Genomic DNA, 22,738 nt, shown 5'->3' with positions numbered 1-22,738 from the left:
GGGCCTGCTGGATCAGAGGTTCATTGCCTTGGTGAAGGGAGTAGGAGGCAGGTTGAAAACCTTCCAGGTCGTCTGATGCTCCGCTGACAACAGCCCTGGCTCTGGGCTTCACCGCTCAGTGTCCCAGAGCCCTTCTCCTCGCAGTGGGCTCTGTGGACCAGCTTTCAGCACCTTGGGCCCCATCCCCGGATCCTTTGCATCAGAATCTGCATTTTAAAAAGCTCCGCAAGAGATTCATAAGCACATAGAAGTTTGAGAAACACTGTTAAGGTTAAAAAACATGGTGATAAGAAAACCAAACACACAGAGCCACACCCCCTGACTTGTTTAGGAAAGGGTGGTTCCCTGGTTGTTTAGCAGCCACAGAGTAAGCAACCATGTTGCAGTAACTGATATTTCTGATCTGTGTTTGTTTAAAGGAGGTGGGGGGGGGGACGTAAGCAGGAGATAAGGGCGGCTAACCTGGGAACTTGGAACCGGGACAGGGCTGGGCAGGGAAGACCGCAGTCGACTTCAGAGTCAGAACAGGGTTAAATAGAGACCCGGGGGTCGGCTCAGGCCGAGTGGCCAAGCGTCACGGCTTTCTGCAGTTTTCTGGGCTGGGGTAGACGTGCTGGCCCTCGGGGCTCCCTCGCCTGCCCATCCAGGCGCATCCAGACCTCTGGCTACCAGTATCCGGGCAGGAGCTCTGAGACGCGGCTGCCAGCTGGCCGCTCCTCCTTCTCCAGGCTGTTCTCTGGGCTTCAGATTTCTCGCTGCCTCTTTCCTGCACTGACCTTGCAGCTTTCCCTTCCCTCCAGACAGGGGCGGCTGCCAGGTGAGAAAGAAATGCTTGCAAGGCCAAGGACAGGACAGCAGGAGGAGAAAGCGGAATGGTTCTCCGGGCCGTCTGTGGATTTGGGCGTGAGCGCACATAAAGGGACAGCGGAAGAGGAAGCTGAGGGCTGCTCATGTGGTCCCTTGGTCCTTCAGTTAAAGTTCCAATGATGGGAATGTCTGGTGTCCTATAGAACTGGTGCAGACACTGTTGCTGGAACCTCATCTTGGTTTGGCCACTAACCAGGGCCATCTTGGAGATGGATCTCAAGAGAGATGGGGAAGGGGCAAAGGGCAAAGTGAGAGGAGGGGGTCGATGTCAGAGTCAGGGGCAGGTCTGGCCCCTTGATATAGGGGATGGTAAAGGGATGTGGGAAGGTCTGCAGGGCCTTTGCAGAAGCCCTGCTATTTCTTTAAACCTCAGTGTCCCTATCTGTATAACTAGACTGTAGCCTCATTGTTGAGGATTTTGTTAATCCTTTATCGGTAGAATACTTGCTATATAATAAGTGCCGTATAATAATTATTACTGTTCCTTCGTCAGTCTTCTCACACCCCAGACTGGGCCCCGGTCCCCCCACCTATGTCTGAGAACCCGTGTTGCTTTCCTCCCGCTTCCTCTGCCTTTCCTTCAAAGCATTGGCCTTGGCAGGAAACTGGAGAATGGGAGAGCCATGGAGTAGGAGTCGAGCGTATCAAGCCCTACAGCCTTGGTCAGAGCAGAAGGCCAGAGAAATTAAACCCTCTGGTGCATTTGTGACAGGTCCAAGGCCTCTCGCCTTTCCTGCATGTCAGCTGCTTCAAATTTGAGGCTGAAACCTAGCCAAGAAGTTAGGCTAACCTTGGCGAGGCTGAGGTGTGTAATTGCTACCCGTCAGCCCTGGAGCCAAGGAGCCTGGTGCCTGCCCGGCTCCCCGCTTTCCCACCACGGGACCTTCACCTTCCTGAGCCTCAGCTTGTCTGTCTGCAGAATGAGGGGGGGTGCTATGATAGTACCCCCTCCACTGGTTCTTTTCAGGGCTCTTGTCCGGATTCAGTGAGAGCCAATGCACAGAAGCGCTTAGCTCCGTGTTGGGCACCTGCTAGCATTCAGCGTTTGCTGCTATTAGCAATATTCCATAATGATAGCTGCACTTATGTAGTGCATTATAGGAGATAGGCATTTTCCTAAACATGTTTTCAATGTTAACTCATTTTATCCTTTTAACAGCCCTATGGTGTAGGTACCACTAATACCCCCGTTTCCGATGAGGAAACTGAGGTACAGAGAGGTTAAATAACTTTTTTTGAAAATGTTTGTTTGTTTATTTATTTTACTTTGGCTGCACTGGGTCTTAGTTGCAGCACACAGGATCTTTTAGTTGTGGCATGCGTGTGGGATCTAGTTCCCTGACCGGGGATCAAACCCAGGCCCCCTGCATTGGGAGCATGGAGTCTTACCCACTGGACCTCCAGGGAAGTCCCAGAGAGGTTAAATAATTGTTCAGAGTAAGGGTTGAGCTGGGATTCAAACGCAGCCAGTTGGTTCCAGAGTCCGTGTTTCTGATCACTGTGCTGTAGCAGTGATTAGGGATCATTTTGTGCTTGGAGCCCAGTCGACAAGGGAAGAGCAGAGGAAGAAGTGAGGGGGCAGTGATGTCTCCTCCCAAAGTTCCAGCCATCATGCAAGACCAAGGCCTGCTGCTCCGATGGTCCCGGCCACCCGTGCTTTGCGGACGAGACTGGCCTCGGTCATAGAGTGGGCAGCTCCAAGTGCACGGCTGCACTGGGACCTCCCTGGGGGCTGGTGCCACCTTGCCCTGCTCCTGCAGCAGAATGGCCCACCTCTAGCAAGTGGCGTCGTCCTTGCGTCCTTGCGGGGCAGGCTCCTGACCCACTGAGGCAGAGAAGCCAAGCTGCTTAGGAGGGAGAGGGAAGCTGCGGGACTGTAACATTTTCCTGAGAACAAGGTGGCTGTTTCTTGCCAGGCAGGAAGCGTTTGATAACCTAGAAGTGTGTTTCCCTCCTGCATCGCAGCCGCCTGAGCCGTGTCTGATCCTTCCTTGTTCCTTGTCTGTCTTCCCCATGTGCCCCAGGCACGCAGGCGCTTGGAATATGCTCACGGCGGCTGTGTGCATGGCCCTGCTGGGCTGCCTGCAGGCCCAGGAGCTGCAGGGACACGTCTCCATAATCCTGCTGGGAGCCACTGGGGACCTGGCCAGAAAATACCTATGGCAGGGGCTGTTCCAGCTGTACCTGGAGGAGGCGGGGAAGGGCCACAGTTTTCGCTTCCACGGGACTGCTCTGACGAGCACCAAGCAGGGCCAGGAGGTCATAGCCAAGGTCCTGGAGTCCCTCTCCTGCCCCAGGGACACAGCTCCCGGTCGCTGTGCTGAACTCAAGGCTCGGTTCCAGCAGCTGAGCGAGTACCGCCGCCTGAAGACACCTGAAGACTATCTGGCCCTGAGCAAGGACATTGAGGCCTGGGTCCAGCACGAAGGCCTCCGGGAGGCCGGCAGGATTTTCTACTTCTCGGTGCCCCCCTTCGCCTATGCAGAGATTGCCCGCAGCATCAGCAGCAGCTGCCGCCCAGGCCCAGGTGCCTGGCTGCGCGTTGTCCTTGAGAAACCCTTCGGCCATGACCACCGCTCAGCCCAGCAGCTGGCCACAGAACTTGGGAGCTTTTTCCAAGAGGAGGAGATGTACCGGGTGGACCATTACCTGGGCAAGCAGGTGAGCCTGCAGCTAGGAGCCTGCTGGGGTGGAGGGAGCTGGTGCAGGTACACCCCGTCCACAGGGCCACACCGATGGCGGAATTGGTCCTGAAGGCGTCGTGAAATCTGGGCTCCCATGGTCATCTTGACTGTGGGCAGGGGGTAAGAGGCCAGAGGAAAGGCGGTGAGTGGCAAGGGCAGGACTGCTTGGCCCATGTCCACTTGTCCAGCCACCTGTTCTTTCGTGTATCCTGTCCTCTTTGTTTCCCAGCCAGGGTTCGGGCTCTGACGTCTCCACGTTGCCCTGCGTTCTCTGCAGAGGGGGCGCTGAGACTCTGGGGTGTGGACCTGGCTTCCAGCTGGGCGTGCTGCGGGAATTAGAAGTAACCACCTTACTCCGCACCCATCGGCTCTTTCTCAGTACCTTTTTCTTCCTGAGTTCTGTTTTGAACCAGAAGGCTGGTAACGAGATCTTAAAATGTAATAGGGACCCTAAGTCCATGCTTCTCATCCAGGCCCTGTGGTGGAGCGAGGGGCTGGCCTCCTGGGTGATGCTAGTCAGCTGGCCAGTTCTCTCTGAACATACCTTCAGGGCCCCTTCGGGACGCCTCTTCCCGGAAACCACAGCAGAGAATACACGAGCACCTGTGTTCTCTGGTGCCGACCAGGACGTGGGCCCAGGGCCACGGGGGTGGGGGTGGGGGTGCATCACGTAATCATCTGGGGCAGAGGCATCGCCTTCCGTCCAGCCTTATTTGGAGTTGCAGTATTCCAAAGACAGGTCCTCAGGCCACTTGCCCATCCTGGTAGGTTTTTTCACTTGTTTATGGGAAAAATTAGAAAAACAAAACCAAAAACTGGATGGTATTCAATTTGAAGCTTTTCTTGCTCCATTTTTAGTGTTAAAATATCTCTTTTATTAAAAATTGATGATAATAGAAGATAGAGAATCCTTAAATATTTTCTTTCTTTGCAAACTAAAAAGCTGGTAACCCTGTATAGGTGACGGAGAGGCTTCTGGAGTCCTTACTGGGCTGTGAAGCCCTGGCGTCCAGGGACCGCTGCTCCCGAGAGCGTCTCTTCTGAGCAGGGGGCAGAGAGGCTGGGGGCCCTTCCTTGGGTCAGGATTCCCTCTTCGTCCTGAGAGGAGCCACAGCACCACAGTCTCCTTCCCTGGCAGGTGGTGGCCCAGATCCTGCCTTTCCGAGACCAGAACCGCAAGGCCCTGGACGGCCTCTGGAACCGGCACCACGTGGAGCGGGTGGAGATCATCATGAAGGAGACCGTGGACGCAGAAGGTGCGTGAGTGGTCGCCGCCCCGCGTCTGCTGTGAGGCGTCGGCCCGCAGGACTGGAGGGTCTGCCAGGCCCCCGCGCCTTGGCCAGTGCTCAGAGGGGAGCTTTTGCCGGTGTGTGGTCTCCCTCCAGGGCCGGCCGTGTGCCCAGCTCTGGGTCATGCTATACCCTGGGGTACCTGCAGGCAAAGCCCACGTGGTCATCGCTGCCCTTAGGGAGCGTGCAGTCCCGTTAAGCAGCCTTGGCCCAGGTGCTGAAACACTGGCTGGCAGTGAACCCTGGGAGGTAAGCTGGCTTTCCTGTGAGTGTGGTGGAGACCGGCAGCTCGCACGAGGGCTCCCGGGCTCGTACGCAGTGGTTGTATCAGCGGCCCCCTCTGCCTTCTCCTCCCCCCTGCTCGCCTCCTGTCCCTCCTGTGCATTCGCTCTCAGCTCACTGGTCACTCGGTTGGGGAGCCCTCTGCTGACCGTCCCGACAAGGTCCGCTTCTGCTGCACACTCAGAGCGCACGTGCCTCCCTTCCCTGCCCCTCTGCGCTCTTGGCCTCGTCTCATCCCCGCCCCATCTGTCTTTCCCAGCTCCTCGCTGGTACCTGGCACACACCTGGGAAGGGCTGACCAAACACCGCAGGAATGAGCGGTGTTGACCTGGGAGTAGGGACACCTGAGTGTCAGGCCTGCCTCTGCATCCGAGTGACCTCAGCACGCCCATTCCTGTCCCTCATCTGTGAGGCCAGCGGGTTGTGTCAACAACAGCAGCTGAGGCCCCTTTGAGCTCCAGCGTTCTGTGATTCCATCACGTCTTGTGAGCATTGACTGTGTGTGTTCAAAGCATCGGTTCTAACCCCAAATCATTAAAGCTAATTCTTACTGTTTGCTGATGCCCCCAGTAGCCATATGAGATGGGCACTGTTATTAGCTTCCACCTACAGACGAGGTTTGGTGACGAGCCCAAGGTCACGGCCGGAAGTGGTGGAGCCGGGTCCTGGTCCAGGCAGTCTGGCCCCGGCACCAGGCTCTGCACCACTGCAGTCAGCTCGTCCCCATCACTGTGTTCCGCAGCCTGGGCGGCAGTGCCGGAGGCCACCGTCCCCACCCCACAGTGTGTGCCTGGGCGGAGGGGAGGGCCCCTCGGGCCTGGATGGGGGACCAGGAGGTCAGTCTCTTTCTCTTTCCCTTGGTGACTCTCTTCAGCTTTCTCCCCTTTGTCTTTGAACGTGTGTTTAGTGCTATAGAAGCGCTCTGGGGGCTGCAGTGATAGAGAGGTGTGAAACCCAGCCGCAGTCCCCTGATACCTCAGGGGTTCACTGGGGGAGGGAATATATCAGGACAGGCTCCACAGGGAATGATGCAGATGGTGCTTTGGGGCCGGGGCGGTGGGCTGGGGTGTCAGGCAGGAGGCAGCCCTCGAAGGGCTTTGCTGTCCTTTAGGGGAGCTGGGCTTCTCCATCTGGAACCCATATGAGAAAAGAGGTGCTCTCCCCACTGCCATGAGCCTTCGTGGGTCTCGGGGATCCTTCCCAGGCCTCCCACGTGTCCCCTCCTGTCCTCAAGCAAGGGCTCAGGCTGTGGGTTTCCTCCTTGTGCCTGTGTGTGTTGGGTGTCCTGGCAGGACTGAGGGCTGGGCTGTGCCCTGGCTTCATCTGCAGAGAGATGAGCTATAGATCCGGCACTGAGAGTGTGGGGCGGGACGGGAGGAGGCCTCTGTCACCCCAGCTGTGGGCCAGGGGCAGGGGCCAGCACCTCTCTGCCTGGGCTTGACACGGGATCTTCTCTCCTAGCCCATTTCTGGCAACTCCTTCCCGGGCCCACCCTGGGCTGGGGAAGAGCCGTGATGTCTGGAGTTACCAGTTGGCGCTGTTGCCTCTTATTTCTTCCAACCCTGCCACCCCATCCTTCTTGCTATCTGATGTCACTTGCAGGATCCCTGCGGAGCCAGGGGCTAGGCAAACTGCAGACCTGCTTATCCTTGCGAAGGTACCTTTGGATGTTGGAGAAAGGAAAACAGAAGGCAAAACAGAAAGGCAGGGAGAGGCCTGGGCAGATCTGTTTGCCACGGCAGGCCTACGGCAGGGAGAGTCTCGGGTTTGAACGGCAATGTAACAGCTGAGGTCCAGGAAGGAGGGTGACGCCGCGCCTCTGCCTTCAGGGCTGCTGTGTGTGACCAAAGCTCAGGCCCTGTCGCCTTCGTAGTGTGGGCTCCGACAGTGGATCTCACGGCTGCTAACCCCAGAGCACGTGTTGCTCCACTTGGCCCAGAGGCAGAGAGAGACAGAGCAGGGCAGGCGGCGGGGACCCACCAGCCCTGAGGGGCTTGCAGCCAGAGGGGGATAGTTCAGCCCACTGTCCTTGTCAGAGGTGGCCAGCAGGACTGCAGCTGTCCTGGGTGCTGGGTCTCCCTGGTTGGCCCATTTATCTGCTGGTTGGATACACAGGCATTGGTAGTGATGGTGGGATGACTTCCTGCCTCTGTGCTCATCCCCGCAGGGTGGCGCTGTGGACCTGGGTCCTCGGTAACAGTGAGAACAGAGGGTCTCTTCTCCTCTGTGTCTGTGTCTGTCTCTTTCCCTCCCTGCCCCCCACCTTCTGTCTGCCTGTCTCTCTTTCCCCTGGGGCTCGGGGACCCGGGATGCCAGGCTTCTCTGCATCCCGAGGAGGCGGCCGGGTACAGCCCTGTGGCCCCAGCATGGATCCTTGCTCTCCCCTCTGCGTCCTGTTTTGGAGCCCATCCCCCAGGGAGGTCCTGCAGGAGCTGGGGACCCTGCAGCTGCCCCACCATGGCCAGTAGGCCCCGTCCCAGCACATCAGGGCCTCGGCTGTGCCTCCTCGTGGGGTTGGGGGCGGGAGGCTGCAGGAGGAGAGACTACCCTCCCCGCCAGAGGTCACAGTGTCTTGATGTCATTTGATGAGCTCAGCAGGCCAGCTGCCGCAGCAGGACTGAGCATGGCCAGCAAGCGTCCAGGCAGGATTCCGAGCCGCGTGGTCTGGCCGTTAAGCAGAAGGACAGAGTGTGGCGGCACTCCCCCTCCCCCGTCCCCCTCGCTGACTCCTGCGCCAGGAGGCCCGGGATGGCCCAGCTCCTGGTGGCAGCCTAGACTGCGGCCTGAGTGCTCAAAGGGAGGGGCTGCGGGCGCTGACACGCGGGCTTCTGAGCTGCACGGTGGTTTGGATGTCTCCCCGGCCCCCAGCCCCACCATCCAGGCCCCCGGCTCCCCGGCTCCGTGGCCGTGGGAGAGGGTTTTCCTCCTTTTCTGCCGTAGCCCCTGGCCCAGAGGAGTTTGCTGCAGTCAAGGCTGCTGCATAGGCAGGAGGCGGAGAGAGCAAAGGGGAGGCGGGAGGAGAAGTGGTCCTTCTGCAGCCCCAGCGCTCAGCCTCATCTGGGGTACCCCTCTGGGGAGTCCCCGTCCAGTGAGCCCCTGAGCGTCACAGAAACCCTGGGTACCTGCCGGGGTCTCCTGAAGCAGCACTCCGGGCCGTCCAAAGCGTGACCTTATCTGGGCCACTAGCCTGTGTGTGGAGGTGACCCCTGCCGGCCCTCATCGCGGCCACTGGGAAGGGCTCTGCTGAAAGGGGGGCTGGTCGCTCATGGACTGAGGTGCAGCTGTGCAGACCAGGCTGCCCTTTCTTCCGGGGGTGCTGGGATGTGGTCCCAGGTCGGTGGCCCCTCAGAACCCAAGCTCCTAACCACTGCGCCTGCAGCCCCTCTGTCCAGGCCGTCGGCAGTTGGCCTTCCTGCCAGGGTGCGCTCGGGCTGTCTCTCTGCTGCCCTAGATTCCCCTCTGGCTGGAAGGCTCTGTTTTTTTTGCAGGGGAAAGGAGGGAGACTTCTTGAGGACAGTGTAGCTGTCACTGCTTTGGGAGGGTCCCTGTTCTGACATTGGCATGATGCCCGTTGACCTCTGAGGGTTGGAATGATCATTCCGTACCCCTCACTGAGGGACCAAGGCAGCCAGCATCCTCCCAGGTACGCACCAGCTGTCTTACCTCCCAGCCTGGTGTGTGAGGAGGGGCTGAGAGGTCGCTCAGCTCCCCTACCCGCCGTCTGTAGGGCTGTCTGCAAGGTGAGCCCAGGGCAGCTGCCGGGCCTCCAGCCCGTGGACCCTCACTCTCCTTGGCCCTCCACCTTTTTATTTTTAGCCGTCCCAGAAGCTACTGGTAGAGATGGCAGCTGGCTTTTAGTTTTTTTTTTTTTTTTGCTGGGAAAATCCGGATCTCCCACAGTGTGGAGGCAATGAGGAGGGGGTTTCTGGTCCCAGATCTGAAGGCTGCATCTTCAGCACAATCTCTATGTAATGATGGTAACCCCTGTTACCTCTCTCTTGGGATTGTTTTAAGGATTAAAGCAGATAATGTGCATGGAAATACTCTACAAAAGGAGATGCTGTTCTCCTTCCAGGTTGGCAGGGAGGGGAAGCAGCAGTGTTCTCCGTCTCTCTGGGCTCCACGTGGCTTGTAGGTGACTTGTGTTGGGTTATATAAAGACCTGTAATGGATCTGCAATTCTCTCTTATTCCCAATTTTTTTTTTTTTTTTTGCGGTGCGCGGGCCTCTCACCATTGTGGCCTCTCCCGTTGCGGAGCACAGGCTCCGGACGCGCAGGCTCAGCGGCCATGGCTCACGGACCCAGCCACTCTGTGGCATGCGGGATCTCCCCGGACCGGGGCACGAACCCGTGTCCCCTGCATCGGCAGGCGGACTCTCAACCACTGCGCCACCAGGGAAGCCCTCTTATGTCCATTTTTCACATAATATTATCCTCTCTCTCACTTACATATGTATTTAAATTTCCATGTATTGACAATTTGCATAATATATACCTTTCAGTAGCTCTGTGTTTCTGTTCAATTCTGTTTATATCACAGAATATGAATTATTCTATTATTAGGCATCTCAGTTTCCACCGTAAAATTCACCCTTTTTTAAAGCGTACAATTCAGTAGTTTTTAATATATTCACACAGTCACGCAGCCATTATCTAATTCTAGAACATTTATGAGTGTTCTAAAAAGTATTTCTTCTTAAAGTATACTTCTGAAGTGGAATGACTAGGCCTGAAGGGTGAAAACGACTTCATGGCGGTCATTACCTTATCGGACTGTTTTCCAGAAAATTCTCAACAGCAGCGTCCATCACTAGTGGTATTCCTACAGCTTTGCCCGCATCGGGCGCCCCCGTCTCCCCTGTTCCTGCCCGTTTGGTAGGTTTGCAGCAGCTCTTCTCAGGCGTGTGGGACACAGCTGCTTCTGCCTCACGTGGGGTGCCGCCCCGTGAGGTTTCGGAGGGCAGCACGACCAAGGGGCAAAGTGACGGGTCTCCTGTGCTTGTGATCCTGTGACTTGGATGAGCTCTGGGTTTCAACAGTTTGGGAGCCAAGTTCATAGGGGTCTTTGTTCCTGTCGTCCCACCTGGTCATGCTTTATTCTGTCCTTGTTCACGTATTGATGGGTTTTTACCCCTCAGCTTTCAACCTAGGAAGGATGCTAGGAGTCATTATGGATCATTTTCAGGAAAAATCAGTCCACGGTAACTGGTGGTAACCAGAAGAAATCACATTGTTGGGTGCCGTCAGGAGGACCAGCCCCTACCTTCCTCTCCCTGCCTGCCCCCTCCGCCATGAGGTGCGAGCGCTGGGCCTCATCACTCCACGTTAACTGGAAGTACAGCTAAGCAGGAAGGGATCAAAGTCCACAAACGTATGGGCCGTGCTAAACACAGGCGCACCTTCACCCCATCCCGAAGCTTGAGATTAAGGAATGAAGGAAGCTCTCTTTTACACAGTGGGTAGTAAACCTATGAATGCGTTCTCCCCAGGAGTGAGAGAGGATAAAAATAGGAAGGGGGCCATTTAGGGATTTGCTGAACTAATGACTAGTAAGCAGATGACAGGGCTTTTTAGGACTCTGCTGTATTCTCTCCATAAAGCATTCATCTGTTCTCAAAGCTTTAATTATCCTCTTTACACTCTTTAATCTCCTGTATTTCATTGATTCTAAGACACACATTTTTACATATTTGAACCTCTCTAAAGCTGGGTTTACCATTGATGGGGTGATATCGTTGAATTGGCAGCCTGTTTCTTAGTGGTGACAAAATAATGATGCTTTCACCATCATTGGCATCTTTGATGTGATGAGATTTAGTCTATCTCCAGCATTCATTGCCTTCCCAAGCCCTAGTATCATACCTCCAGCTGCCCTTGAGATATTTTCACCGGGTGTGTGTCACCACGTCAGACCCAGCAGATTTAGAACTTAAACCATCATTGCATTTTTCTCATGAGATACCGTCTGCTTTTTCTAACTTCCTTATTTTCAAATGGTGAGCGTTCTCTGAGTTGCCCAGCTGGTAACCTTTCTCTCACAGCCCCTGTAATAATAACGCTGGCCAATGTTCATTAGTGTTCCCTGTGTGCCAGGCACTGTTCCAAGCCCCATTAATCCTCACAGCAGCCCTACAAGGCAGGTACTGTGACCAGTCCTCTTTCATATGTGACGTGGAGCCACTCGCCCGGGGTCACAGGGCTGAAAGGTGGCAGAGTGGGTCCTCGAACCCGAGCAGCCTGGTTCCAGAGACTCCAGATCACGACTCCTGCACTGCCTTTCATGGATCCAGCCCGTGACCGTGCGGTCTTCACTCACGCACTGAATAATGTCTCTGTGTTTCACTGTTTGCTCTGGCCCCTGTTACTTCCTTTGATTGCAGCAAAAGCTGCCCCGTTGATTTCGTTTCCACCAGTCCCCTCTCTGTTCATCTTGCCAATCAGAGATGGCTTAATCTTCCCACAGCGCCTCCTTCAGGGGTCCACTTCCCTACTCTTCACACCGTTTTTTAAAAAGTTTTATTGATATACAACCCACATATCATACAGTTCACTTATTTAAAGTTTACAATTCAGTGGGTTTCGGTGTATTCACAGAGCTGGGCATCCGTCACCACGATCAATTTTAGAACATTTTCATCACCCCGCAAAAGAAGCTCCGTACCTCTGATTTCCCCCTGCCCCCAGCCCCTGGCAACTGTGAACTTACTCTCTGTCTCTGTGGATTTGCCTATTCTGGACATTTCATGTAAATAGAACGTACAGTATGTGACTTTCTGTGTCTGGCTTCTCTCACTAAGCGTAATGTTTTCAAGGTTCTCTGTGTCAGTGCTTCATTTCTTTTTCTTGCTGAATAACATTGTCATGTGGATGGATGTACCACATCTTATCCGTTTATCAGTTGGTGGACATTTGGGTTGTTTCTACTTTTTGGCTATTGTGAAGGGAACTTTATTTTTATTTATTTATTTATTTATGGCTGCGTTGGGTCTTCGTTGCTGCGCGCGGGGTTTCTCTAGTTGCGGCGAGCAGGGGCTACTTTTCGTTGCGGTGAGCAGGCTTCTCACTGCAGTGGCTTCTCTTGTTGCGGAGCACGGGCTGTAGGCATGCGGGCTTCAGTAGTTGTGGCTCGCGGGCTCTAGAGCGCAGGCTCAGTAGTTGTGGCGCATGGGCTTAGTTGCTCTGTGGCATGTGGGATCTTCCCGGGCCGGGGCTCCAACCCGTGTCCCCTGCATTGGCAGGCGGATTCTTAACCACTGCGCCACCAGGGAAGCCCTTGGCTATTGTGAATAACGCTGCTCTGAACATTCATGTACAAGTTTTTCCGTGGACATATGTTTTCATTTCTCTTGGGTGTGCACCGAGGAGTGGAATTGCTACAGTAACTGTTTGACTGGTGAGGTCAAGAACTTTTAATAGCTCCTCAAAGCCCTCCGTCTAGTTTCCAAAGCCCTTTCCATCTGCTCTTGGTATCTGCTATTCCGAGTCACAACCTGGCCGCTTCTGCCAGACCAGGCTCACCCTCACTGTCGGACCCGCGTGTCGGGGCCTCTGATCTGCGGCTCATGCTTCTCCCCCCAACTAGGACATGGTCCAGGGGCAGAGTCAGCCCACACATGTATTTCTTTGAGACACACAACGGCTTAAAAAATCGGAATTATTTGTGCAAGTGAGACTATACTTAATGATCCAGATTTTCATGTTCTCTAAAAATTGCAAGATTTGGTCACCGTGGGCCCACATACCTGTGAGGTACCCCCCGCCTGACTGCAGCTGAGGGACACAGCCCTACCTTGTCCTTCTCACACCTTTCCTGGCCTGCTAGGTGCTGGGGTCCCTGACCTCTGACCTAGACCCATCCCTCCAAGGCCCAGCTCGGCTTGCTGCCCATCGCGCTCCACTTCCGAAAGCCGCTGGAGCTCGCGCGGCTCAGCTCCACACAGGAGGCTGTTCAGATGGGAGTGCTGGGTGGCTACAGGGGGGCTGTGACAGCACGAAGAACTGCAGGCTCTGGGGCCAGCTGCCTGGGTGCAGATCTCATGTTTACCCCCTTCTACCAGCTGTGTGACCTTGGGCCAGTTACCTGACTTCTCTGAACCTCAGTTTCCTTACAGTTTAAAATGGGGGTAGCAGTAGGACCCCTTTATCTGTTGTTACTGTGCGGGGTAAATGGACTGATATACATCTGTTATTATCAATATTATCGTTACTGTCTTTTTCCTGATGTCTTCTCAGTGATAGTGTGCGAACTTTGGAGACCAGACCGCGCCGGGGCTGGGAGCTCAGCCATGGCTTCTCAGCGGCGGGCACGCCGGGCTGGTTGTCCTGTGCGTCTGGGGTTCTGCCTCCTCGGCCAGAGCTGCAGCCTCACGCTCCACCCCGGAGGACGAGGGCACCTTCCCACGAGCCGGCTGTGGGCCTCACTTCCTGCCCTGCAGCGCTGGCGCCGCCACCAGGCCCGGCCTGTGGGGCTGAACTCAGGGCAGGTGGTCCCTGCTCCCCGTCCAGCTGGCTCGAGAGAGATGGCGAGCTGGGTCAGGGCAGGTGGGCCGGGCAGGTCTGAACCGGGAGCCACTTCTTTTTGTTTGTTTGAATTAAATATTGACCAGATAAAAAAGAATGCTTACACAATCTAGGGAAGATACGCAGAACTGTGTGTGACGAATGCCAGGGTACCTGCCAACCTTGTGTCCCTCCCCCAGTCCCTGTCCTTTGCGTTCCAAGTTCCAGGTGGACTTTCCCCTTGCTTCTCTTTATTGTTCCTATATGTGTCCGGTTCCCTAAACAACGTGCCGTTTCATTTCGAAGAGCCGTCACACTGTGTGTGTGTGAGAGTTGAGTCTTTCTGTCCCTTTAACCTGCATTCACCATAATCTCTCCAGACCTGTCTTCTAATAACTGACTTTATTTCCAGCTGTTCCTAATCCATAAAACCCACCTATGGGATTTCTGATTTCCCCTTGTATTTTCCATTGATTGAAATTCTGTTTATTCTGGTCATTTTATGTCATAGTTAATTTTTAGCAAAGCAGTCAGGTTTCTTTCCTCGGCACTGTGCCTTTGAGGTGGATTCCTGACGACGCGTGTGTGTTCGCTTTCTCGGCCGTACAGTGTTCTGCGATGTGACTGCAGCCGCGCATCTGGTGCTCGGATGCAGCAGGGAGCAGACAGATGCAGTCCTACTCTGACAGAGCTTCAAGGGTTCCAGGGAAGACAGATAAACAGGCACCCAGTTAGTCAGGTGAACTGGCCAAAGACAGGACCCCCAGGAGGGGAGGCCCGGAGGTCGGTAAAAGTCTCCTAGAAGCTGAGACCCGAAGGAAGAGTGGGTCCCATCTTACAGGTGGCGCCCGTGAACGCCGGGTAAAGACTGCTCTTCCTACTGTGGTGGTACCTTTTCTGTACGTAAGGCTGTGATTGGCCCAGATTTTGGCAAGTCAGCTGAAGGTGAACATGTCGTCTGAGCTGCTGTGCATTTGAACCCTAAGCCTTTAGACCACCGCGTTGTATGTACTTGAGACACTGATAATCAGAGTTCATGCCAAGGTCTGGAGGAGGGAGAGTAACGTGTGTGGTTAACCAGCTCCTGACTCTGCTTGTCCTAGCCCTGGGCCTCTGATTCTTTCCTCTCACGTAGAGCCAGGACAGTCATGGTACCCTCTGCGCAGGATCTCTTGGGTGTGATGGGGACAGTCGTGGTACCCTCCAGGATCTCGTGGGTGTGACGGGGACAGTCACGGTACCCACTGTGCAGGATCTCGTGGGTGTGACGGGGACAGTCGTGGTACCCTCTGCGCAGGATCTCGTGGGTGTGACGGGGACAGTCACGGTACCCACTGTGCAGGATCTCTTGGGTGTGACGGGGACAGTCGTGGTACCCTCCAGGATCTCGTGGGTGTGACGGGGAAAGTCGTGGTACCCGCCGTGCAGGATCTCATGGGTGTGACGGGGACAGTCGTGGTACCCGCCGTGCAGGATCGCGTGGGTGTGACCGGGGGGCGGGTGCCTAGCGTCTCCGCACTGTCCCAGGCACAGCAGGCGTCAGTGTTGTCACTGCCGGGCTCTGTGATCAGTGTTCTGTGTGTCACCCTCTTTTAGCCTCTCAGTAACTGTCCACCGGGCAACTTGCCATCTCCACCTTTATGTCTAAAGCTTAAAACGAGCTCCTGGTTTCCCCTCTACCAGACCATCCCTCTCCTAGTCTCCTCATCTCAGTAGATGCCGCCGCTGCCCGTCTTTGCTCAGGCCCGAGTCCTAGGAGTTGTCTCTGGTCCTCCCTTGCTCGTGCTTCCCCGCATCGGTCAGCGGGCCCAGTCAGTTCTGACCCCAGAAAGGATCGTCCGCTCCGTCCAGCTGCCCTTTCGATGCCGCTTTAGCCCAGGCCCCACCGTCTCCCGCTGGGCAACCGCACAGCCTCCTCCTCGGTCTCCTCTTTCTGTAGCCACTCTCCCCGCAGCAGGCCGGGCGTCCGTGAATGTACGGAAGAGCTTGTTGTGTGCTGCTTCCGACCCTCCAGTGGCTTCCCCTGAGCTTAGAAACAAGTCCAGCCTCGTCTCCAGGTGCTCCGAGCCCTGCCCTCCTGCCTGCTCTCTCCCGCTCACCTCCTTCTGGGCGCCTGGCGGCCGAGCTTGTTCCTGCCTCAAGGCTTTTCCTCTCGAAGCTCCCCTCCATCCGGAATGTTCTCCCCAGCTTCTTGCAGGTCTCAGAGGGGCCCGCCCGTTCCCCTCTGTCACGAGCTCTGTCTGTAACGTCTTTGTTGGCTTTTCTCCCTCCCATCTTCCCTCCCTCCCTCCCTCCCTCCCACTCACTGTGAGCTGCCGGCAAGGACCTGTCTGTTGCCCGGCGACTCATGCGCGTGGTAGGGGGTGGCAGTGAGCCCCATTTGATGGCAGCATGCAGAGCAGAGACTCAGAAGTCAGGTAACTCGTCAGGGTCACGTGCTAGCAGGCCGCCCAGGGCCAGACCTGATGGCCAGGGCCCAGGATCCGCGCATGCAGTCTGGCCTCAGCGGGGACCAGAGCCTTCCCCAGGCAGGTGCCCGGAGACGCCCAAGGGGCCTGACACCTCCTGGCGGAACGGTTCTCGTTGAAGGGAGGTGGCTCAGAGACGCCGCGCTCCTTCCTCCCCCTGTGCTGCCCTGTGGCCCACTCTCCGCACTGGGGACCCGAAGCACAGGTGGGGCTCCTGGCGCTCGTCGGGGAGCTGCTTACGACCTTCGCCCTCCTCCCGCACAGGTCGCACCAGCTTCTACGAGGAGTACGGCGTCATCGGTGACGTCTTGCAGAACCACCTGACCGAGATCCTTATGCTGGTGGCCATGGAGCTGCCCCTCAACCTCAGCAGCTCGGCGGCGGTGCTGGAGCACAAGCTCCAGGCCTTCCGGGCCCTGCGGGGCCTGCAGAGGGGCAGTGCTGTCGTGGGCCAGTACCAGGCTTACCGCGGGCAGGTGCGCAGAGAGCTGCAGAAGCCAGACAGCTTCCACAGCCTGACGCCGACCTTTGCAGGTGGGCTCCGGGGCTGGGCACGGGCTGCGGGCCGCCCCCACCCCTATCCCCCAGACGGAAGCACTGCTCCCAACCCGGACGCCCTTCAGGTTGGGTTGGAAGGGACTTGAAGTGGGGTTTTCACAAGGGTGCTCAGTGGCGAGTAAGAAGTACCCCTGCCTCTCTGACCTCCCGCCAGCTCAGAGCCGCGGGTCACCTGCTGGCTCCCTCTGGGCGGAGGACACCTCGGTGGCGGTCTCCATTCAGTCCACGTCCTCGGATCCCGCCGGGGCTCGCCAGTCTGGGCTCAGACCTCGCTTTGCCCTTGTGGAGCTTACATCAGCCCCCAGAGAGGCTGCAGGCCTGCCCGCTGCAGCCAGGGGCACTCCCAGTGGGCAGGTGCCCAGCGGGGCCGTCCTCTGGACGCTTCCACAGGCTCAGAGCTTTCTGGGGTAGCAGCCGCCACAGCCAGAGCAGCAGCTGCCTGTCGGGCACTGACCACGTGCTGGACTTTATGTGCATTATCTCATTTAATCCTCACGTGTACAGACGCGTCAGGCAGGTGTGATCATCACGCCCCGCTAGAGGTGAGGAACCATGAGGCTCAGGCAAGTTGCCAAAACTTGCCCAGGGTCACGCAGAGATAGTACGTGGGAACTTGAGTCTGGAGGGCACTCGGCGTCCGGCTCTTACCGCCGTGGTCCCCGCTGCAGGTCTCCTCACCTGCACAGCAGTTCCCCACTGGCCTGTGGCTGAGAGCCCTGTCCACCCTCCCCTTCTCCCTGTATGTGACGGCCTCAGCGCGTCCTGCGTGCTCTGCAAACAGGAAGGAAGTCCGTGTCCCTAGGAACCCACAGCCCCTCAGTCAGGATCGCTGCTGCCTTGCCCACCCTCCTTGAGACTCCTCTCAGAGCCTCTGGGTTGCAGCCTCTCAGTCCAGTTCCCCTTTGCTTGGGGACGATGACTCTGAGAGGTGCCTCAGGGAGCTGGGTGTCCGAGGTGGCCCCAGAGGCTGCTTTTCAGCACCGACTGGGCAGAGATGGTCACAGAAGAGGTGAAAGATGGGGGTGAGGCCAGCGAGGCCAGGGGTGCCCAGGGGAGGGCTCGCAGAGGGGAAGGCTTGCTGGCAGGAAGGAGAGGAGAGGAAGGCAGGTGGGCCGAGAGGACCTGGTTCTTATGCTGGAGCATCACCTCCACTGCCCCCCGTCACCCCAGGCGTCCTCGTGCACATCACCTCCACTGCCCCCCGTCACCCCAGGCATCCCCGTGCACATCACCTCCACTGCCCCCTGTCACCCCAGGCGTCCTCGTGCACATCACCTCCACTGTCCCCCGTCGCCCCAGGCATCCCCGTGCACATCACCTCCACTGTCCCCTGTCACCCCAGGTGTCCTCGTACACATCACCTCCACTGTCCCTGTCACCCCAGGCATCCCCGTGCACATCACCTCCACTGTCCCTGTCACCCCAGGTGTCCTCGTGCACATCACCTCCACTGTCCGTCACCCCAGGTGTCCTCGTGCACATCACCTCCACTGCCCCCCATCACCCCAGGCGTCCTCGTGCACATCACCTCCACTGCCCCCCGTCACCCCAGGCGTCCTCGTGCACATCACCTCCACTGTCCCCTGTCACCCCAGGTGTCCTCGTGCACATCACCTCCACTGTCCCTGTCACCCCAGGCGTCCTCGTGCACATCACCTCCACCATCCCCCGTTACCCCAGGCGTCCTCGTACACATCACCTCCACTGTCCCTGTCACCCCAGGCGTCCCCGTGCACATCACCTCCACTGCCCCCTGTCACCCCAGGCGTTCTCGTGCACATCACCTCCACTGCCCCCCGTCGCCCCAGGCATCCCCGTGCACATCACCTCCACTGTCCCCTGTCACCCCAGGCGTCCTCGTGCACATCACCTCCACTGTCCCCCGTCACCCCAGGCGTCCTCGTGCACATCACCTCCACTGTCCCCTGTCGCCCCAGGCATCCCCGTGCACATCACCTCCACTGTCCCCTGTCACCCCAGGCGTCCTCGTGCACATAGACAACCTTCGCTGGGAGGGTGTCCCTTTCATCCTGATGTCTGGCAAAGCCTTGGATGAGAGAGTGGGCTACGTTCGGATCTTGTTCAAGGACCAGGCGTACTGTGCCCAGAGCGAGAAGCGCTGGGTCCCGGCCCAGAGCCACTGCCTTCCTCAGCAGATCATCTTCTACATTGGCCATGGTGAGCTGGGCAGCCCAGCCGTGCTGGTCAGCAGGAACCTGTTCAGGCCCTCCCTGCCCTCCGCCAGCTGGAAGGAAGTGGAGGGCCAGCCTGGGCTTCGCCTCTTTGGCCGCCCTCTGTCTGATTACTATGCCTACAGCCCTGTGAGGGAGCAGGACGCCTACTCCATCCTCATCTCTCATATCTTCCACCGCCGGAAGGACTCCTTCATCACCATGGAGAACTTGCTGGCTTCCTGGGTCTTCTGGACGCCCTTGCTGGACAGCCTGGCCCACGAGGTCCCACGCCTCTACCCAGGAGGAGCAGAGAATGGACACCTGTTGGACTTTGAGTTCAGTGGCAGCCACTTGTCCTTCTCCCAGCCACCACTGGAGCAGCTGGTGGGGCCGGATTCCGCTCCGATGCCCAGCGACTTCCAGGTTCTCAGGGCCAAGTACCGAGACAGCCCGCTGATATCGGCCTGGCCGGAGGAGCTGATCGCCAGGCTGGCCGGCGACATCGAGGCTGCAGCTGTGCAGGCTGTGAAGCGCTTTGGCAAGTTCCACCTGGCACTCTCAGGTGGCTCGAGCCCCGTGGCCCTGTTCCAGCAGCTGGCCATGGGGCACTATGGCTTCCCCTGGGCCCACACACACCTATGGCTGGTGGACGAGCGCTGCGTCCCGCTCTGGGACCCTGAGTCCAACTTCCAGGGCCTGCAGGCTCACCTGCTGCAGCACGTGCGTGTCCCCTACTACAACGTCCACCCCATGCCCGTGCACCGGCGCCAGCGGCTCTGCGCCGAGGAGGACCAGGGCGCCCAGGCCTATGCTGAGGAGATCTGCACCCTGGTGACCAACAGCAGCTTCGACCTGGTGCTGCTGGGCATGGGCACCGACGGGCACACGGCCTCCCTCTTCCCTCAGTCCCCCGTCGGCCTGGATGGCAAGCAGCTGGTGGTACTGACCACGAGCCCCTCCAGCCCGCACCGGCGCATGAGCCTCAGCCTGCCCGTCATCAACCGCGCCCACAAGGTGGCGGTGCTGGTCATGGGCCGGATGAAGCGCGAGATCGCCATGCTGGTGAGCCGCGTGGGCCGCGAGCCCCGGAAGTGGCCCATCTCGGGCGTCCTGCCTGACTCTGGGCAGCTGGTGTGGTACATGGACTATGACGCGTTTCTGGGGTGACGGTTGCCTCTGCCCTCCGCTCACCCCCGCGCCTTCCTTCACCCGCCCTCTCTCCGCCCTCTCAGTCCTGCCCCAGCCCGCGTGCCCTGCTGTCTGGAATCTGATGCCTCGTGGTCAGGCTCCCGGAGACGAAGGACAAAGGCCTTCCCCAGCCCCCGTGACCGTCCCTGCCTAGTGGTGGTGGGTACACACCGGAACAAGGAAGAAATGGAACCTCTGCCCTTGAGAAACTTCAAATCCAAGTCAGGAGAGAAATGTCCACCTTAAGAAAAGACCTGCAGCAGCTACATGTGAACACCAACCAGCGCAAAATAGGACGGTCTGAAAGCTCCCCGCGTGAGCAGGAATGTGGTGGGCCGAGGTTAATGGGGGTTTCCTGCGGGCCGGGCCCCTTCGACCAGCTCTGGTGGAAAAGCAGAACGTGGACAGTAGAGAGCAGGAGCCCAGGCGCCAGTGGCCCTGTGCCCCCCCCCACAGCAGGCTGCCGGGAGCCCTCACCTCTGCTCCATCCCCTTCCTCGTGAGCCTCTGACTCAGCTGCTGTCCTGTCTCCTCCGGGGCCACCTCCACCTGCTCTGCATCTCGGGTCTCTTTCTTTTCAGTCCCGACCATGGAGATCTTCCCACCCCCTCTCTGTTTCTTTGCTGTCCCTCAGACGCCCCATTTATGGACAGATGATGATGACAGTAACACGGTGACAAACAAGGTGTTAAAATGGATCCAGAAATCGTGTGACTGGTTTGCAGCTCCTTTTCTCAGTAGATGGATTTCTCTGATGGCAGGAGGCTCTGGTTCCCCAGCTCTGTCGGGGAAGACCACTGCCCCCACGCTTGCGCTCCTGTCCCCAGCCAACTCTGCGTGAAACACACTGGAGATAGACGATCAGGCCATTCCAGGGATCCCACGTTTAGGAGGGTCCTTTGTGTCTCAGGGGACTTCCCAGTGAGTGTTTCCACTCTCGGTGTCCCTTCTTGTTTTACCTGGGAAGATCCAGTTAAATCTTTCTCTGACGGTGACATCTCATTTGGGGGGAGAGCTGTGACATCAGGTGATCGCGACCATCCGGGTGCTCTGATCTGACCAGGCTGAGCCAGGCCTCCCTGGTGGGGCCCTGCAGCTCATGTCCGCACTGGCTGCCAACGACCGTCTCAGGGACTTGACTGATGGTCAGCGCCGAGGGCGGCTGCCGCCTGCCCTTCTCATACTACCTCGTGGCGGCGTCGGCCTCCTGTCTGCCGGTTCCTCCTGCCAGCGCTCACCTCACCACTAACGCGTTGCTGAAGATCTGGGGGACACCAACAAGCTTCTCGTTAAGAGCAGGTGGGTAGTCCGCTCCTGAGAAGCCATGGGTCAGTAATACCTGTTTTTCTGAAACCCCCAAGGCAGGGGCGTCTCCAAAATTCTTTTTTAAAAATCAAGCTTCTCAGGACACTTCTTTTTTTTTTTTTTTTTTTTTGGCTGCGTTGGGTCTTCATTGCTGCTCGGGCTTTCTCTAGTTGGGGTGAATGGGGACTACTCTTCGTTGTGGTGCACTGGCTTCTCTTCTTGCGGAGCAGGGGCTCTGGGCGCACGGGCTTCAGTAGTTGCAGCACGTGGGCTCAGTAGTTGTGGCTCACAGGCTCTAGAGCACAGGCTCAGTAGTTGTGGCACACGGGCTTCGTTGCTCCGCGGCATGTGGGATCTTCCTGGACCAGGGCTCGAACCCGTGTCCCCTGCATTGGCAGGTGGATTCTTAACCACTGCAGCACCAGGGAAGCCCTCTCAGGACACATTTAATTTTTATTTCAATTTCCCACATAGCCATGTCCCCAAGATATGTCAATAAAGGATAAGACAGGTGTTTCGGTGTAACTGTTTCCCCATCTTATAGTCACATTTTGTATCAGGCAGATACATCTGATCAGGCAGATGCAAAGTGTCAAGGTCACAACAAGGGCTTTCCTGGGTGAGGAGGAGCATCATGAAATCTGTTTCTCTACATTTGATTGTTTATACTTTATTCAAGGCAATTTACACTTCTTCAAGGATTTAAAAGAGTTCTTGCTGTGATTTGAGATGTGTGCCTGTGAGGTGGGCGCTGGCAGGGGGCCCTGCACCTGTTGATATTTGGCTTCCCCTGGTCTCCAACTACCTGGTCCAGACAGGACATCTCTCTTTAGGCCAAGAGAGCTCACCTTGGCCAAAAAGAGCACAGTGCCGGGGTCAGGAAGTCTCCTACCTTTCTGAAGAGTCAACATTTTTTTTTTTTTTTTTTTGCTTGCGGTACGCGGGCCTCTCACTGTTGTGGCCTCTCCCGTTGTGGAGCACAGGCTCTGGACGCGCAGGCTCAGCGGCCATGGCTCACGGGCCCAGCCGCTCCGCGGCATGTGGGATCTTCCCGGACTTTAGCTTTGATGCACCTGGTGGGCCGGCCTGCAGGAGCGGACACGTGGTTGTCGCCCGAGTGCCGCCTCTGGCCACGTGGGGGCGCCCTCGCACCATCCCTGCTGTCTGGAGCGCGGGGGCGTTTCCCCTCCGCGCAGGTTCCTGCGCTTCCCGGGCCCCTTAGCTCTGAGCAACGCCCCCAGCCCTACTCCCCACGCCCCCCGCCCCCGCCGTCGTTCTTTAGGAACTTCCTCTGCGAGAAAGAAGGGGACCTCCACATACCTGAGTGTTACTGCAAGACCATTTCTGAATAATAGTGAGTCACTGCGAGCCTGAGCCTGGCACGTCCTCTTTTCAGAGGAGCGCCTTGCCTCAAAATGTACTTT

At 57.4% G+C, this 22,738-nt stretch overlaps 1 protein-coding gene across 2 annotated transcripts in view; it reads left to right on the top strand.

The window, feature by feature from the left end:
• H6PD (hexose-6-phosphate dehydrogenase/glucose 1-dehydrogenase) overlaps positions 1-21,844 on the top strand; it is a 35,742-nt gene extending 13,898 nt beyond the window's left edge. For both annotated transcript variants that reach the window (XM_060141523.1, XM_060141522.1), the window contains exons 2-5: positions 2,892-3,528; positions 4,690-4,807; positions 16,355-16,624; positions 18,629-21,844. In XM_060141523.1, the coding sequence (XP_059997506.1) occupies positions 2,892-3,528; positions 4,690-4,807; positions 16,355-16,624; positions 18,629-19,989 (2,386 nt within the window). In that variant the 3' untranslated portion in view covers positions 19,990-21,844. The remainder of the gene's footprint in view (positions 1-2,891; positions 3,529-4,689; positions 4,808-16,354; positions 16,625-18,628) is intronic.
• The last annotated feature ends 894 nt before the right edge of the window (positions 21,845-22,738 follow it).

The sequence above is a fragment of the Lagenorhynchus albirostris genome, chromosome 2, assembly GCF_949774975.1.
Source record: "Lagenorhynchus albirostris chromosome 2, mLagAlb1.1, whole genome shotgun sequence".
NCBI classification, from domain to species: Eukaryota; Metazoa; Chordata; class Mammalia; order Artiodactyla; family Delphinidae; genus Lagenorhynchus; species Lagenorhynchus albirostris.
The sequence above is the reverse complement of the archived record's forward strand: the minus strand, read 5'-3'. Positions and strand labels throughout refer to the sequence as shown.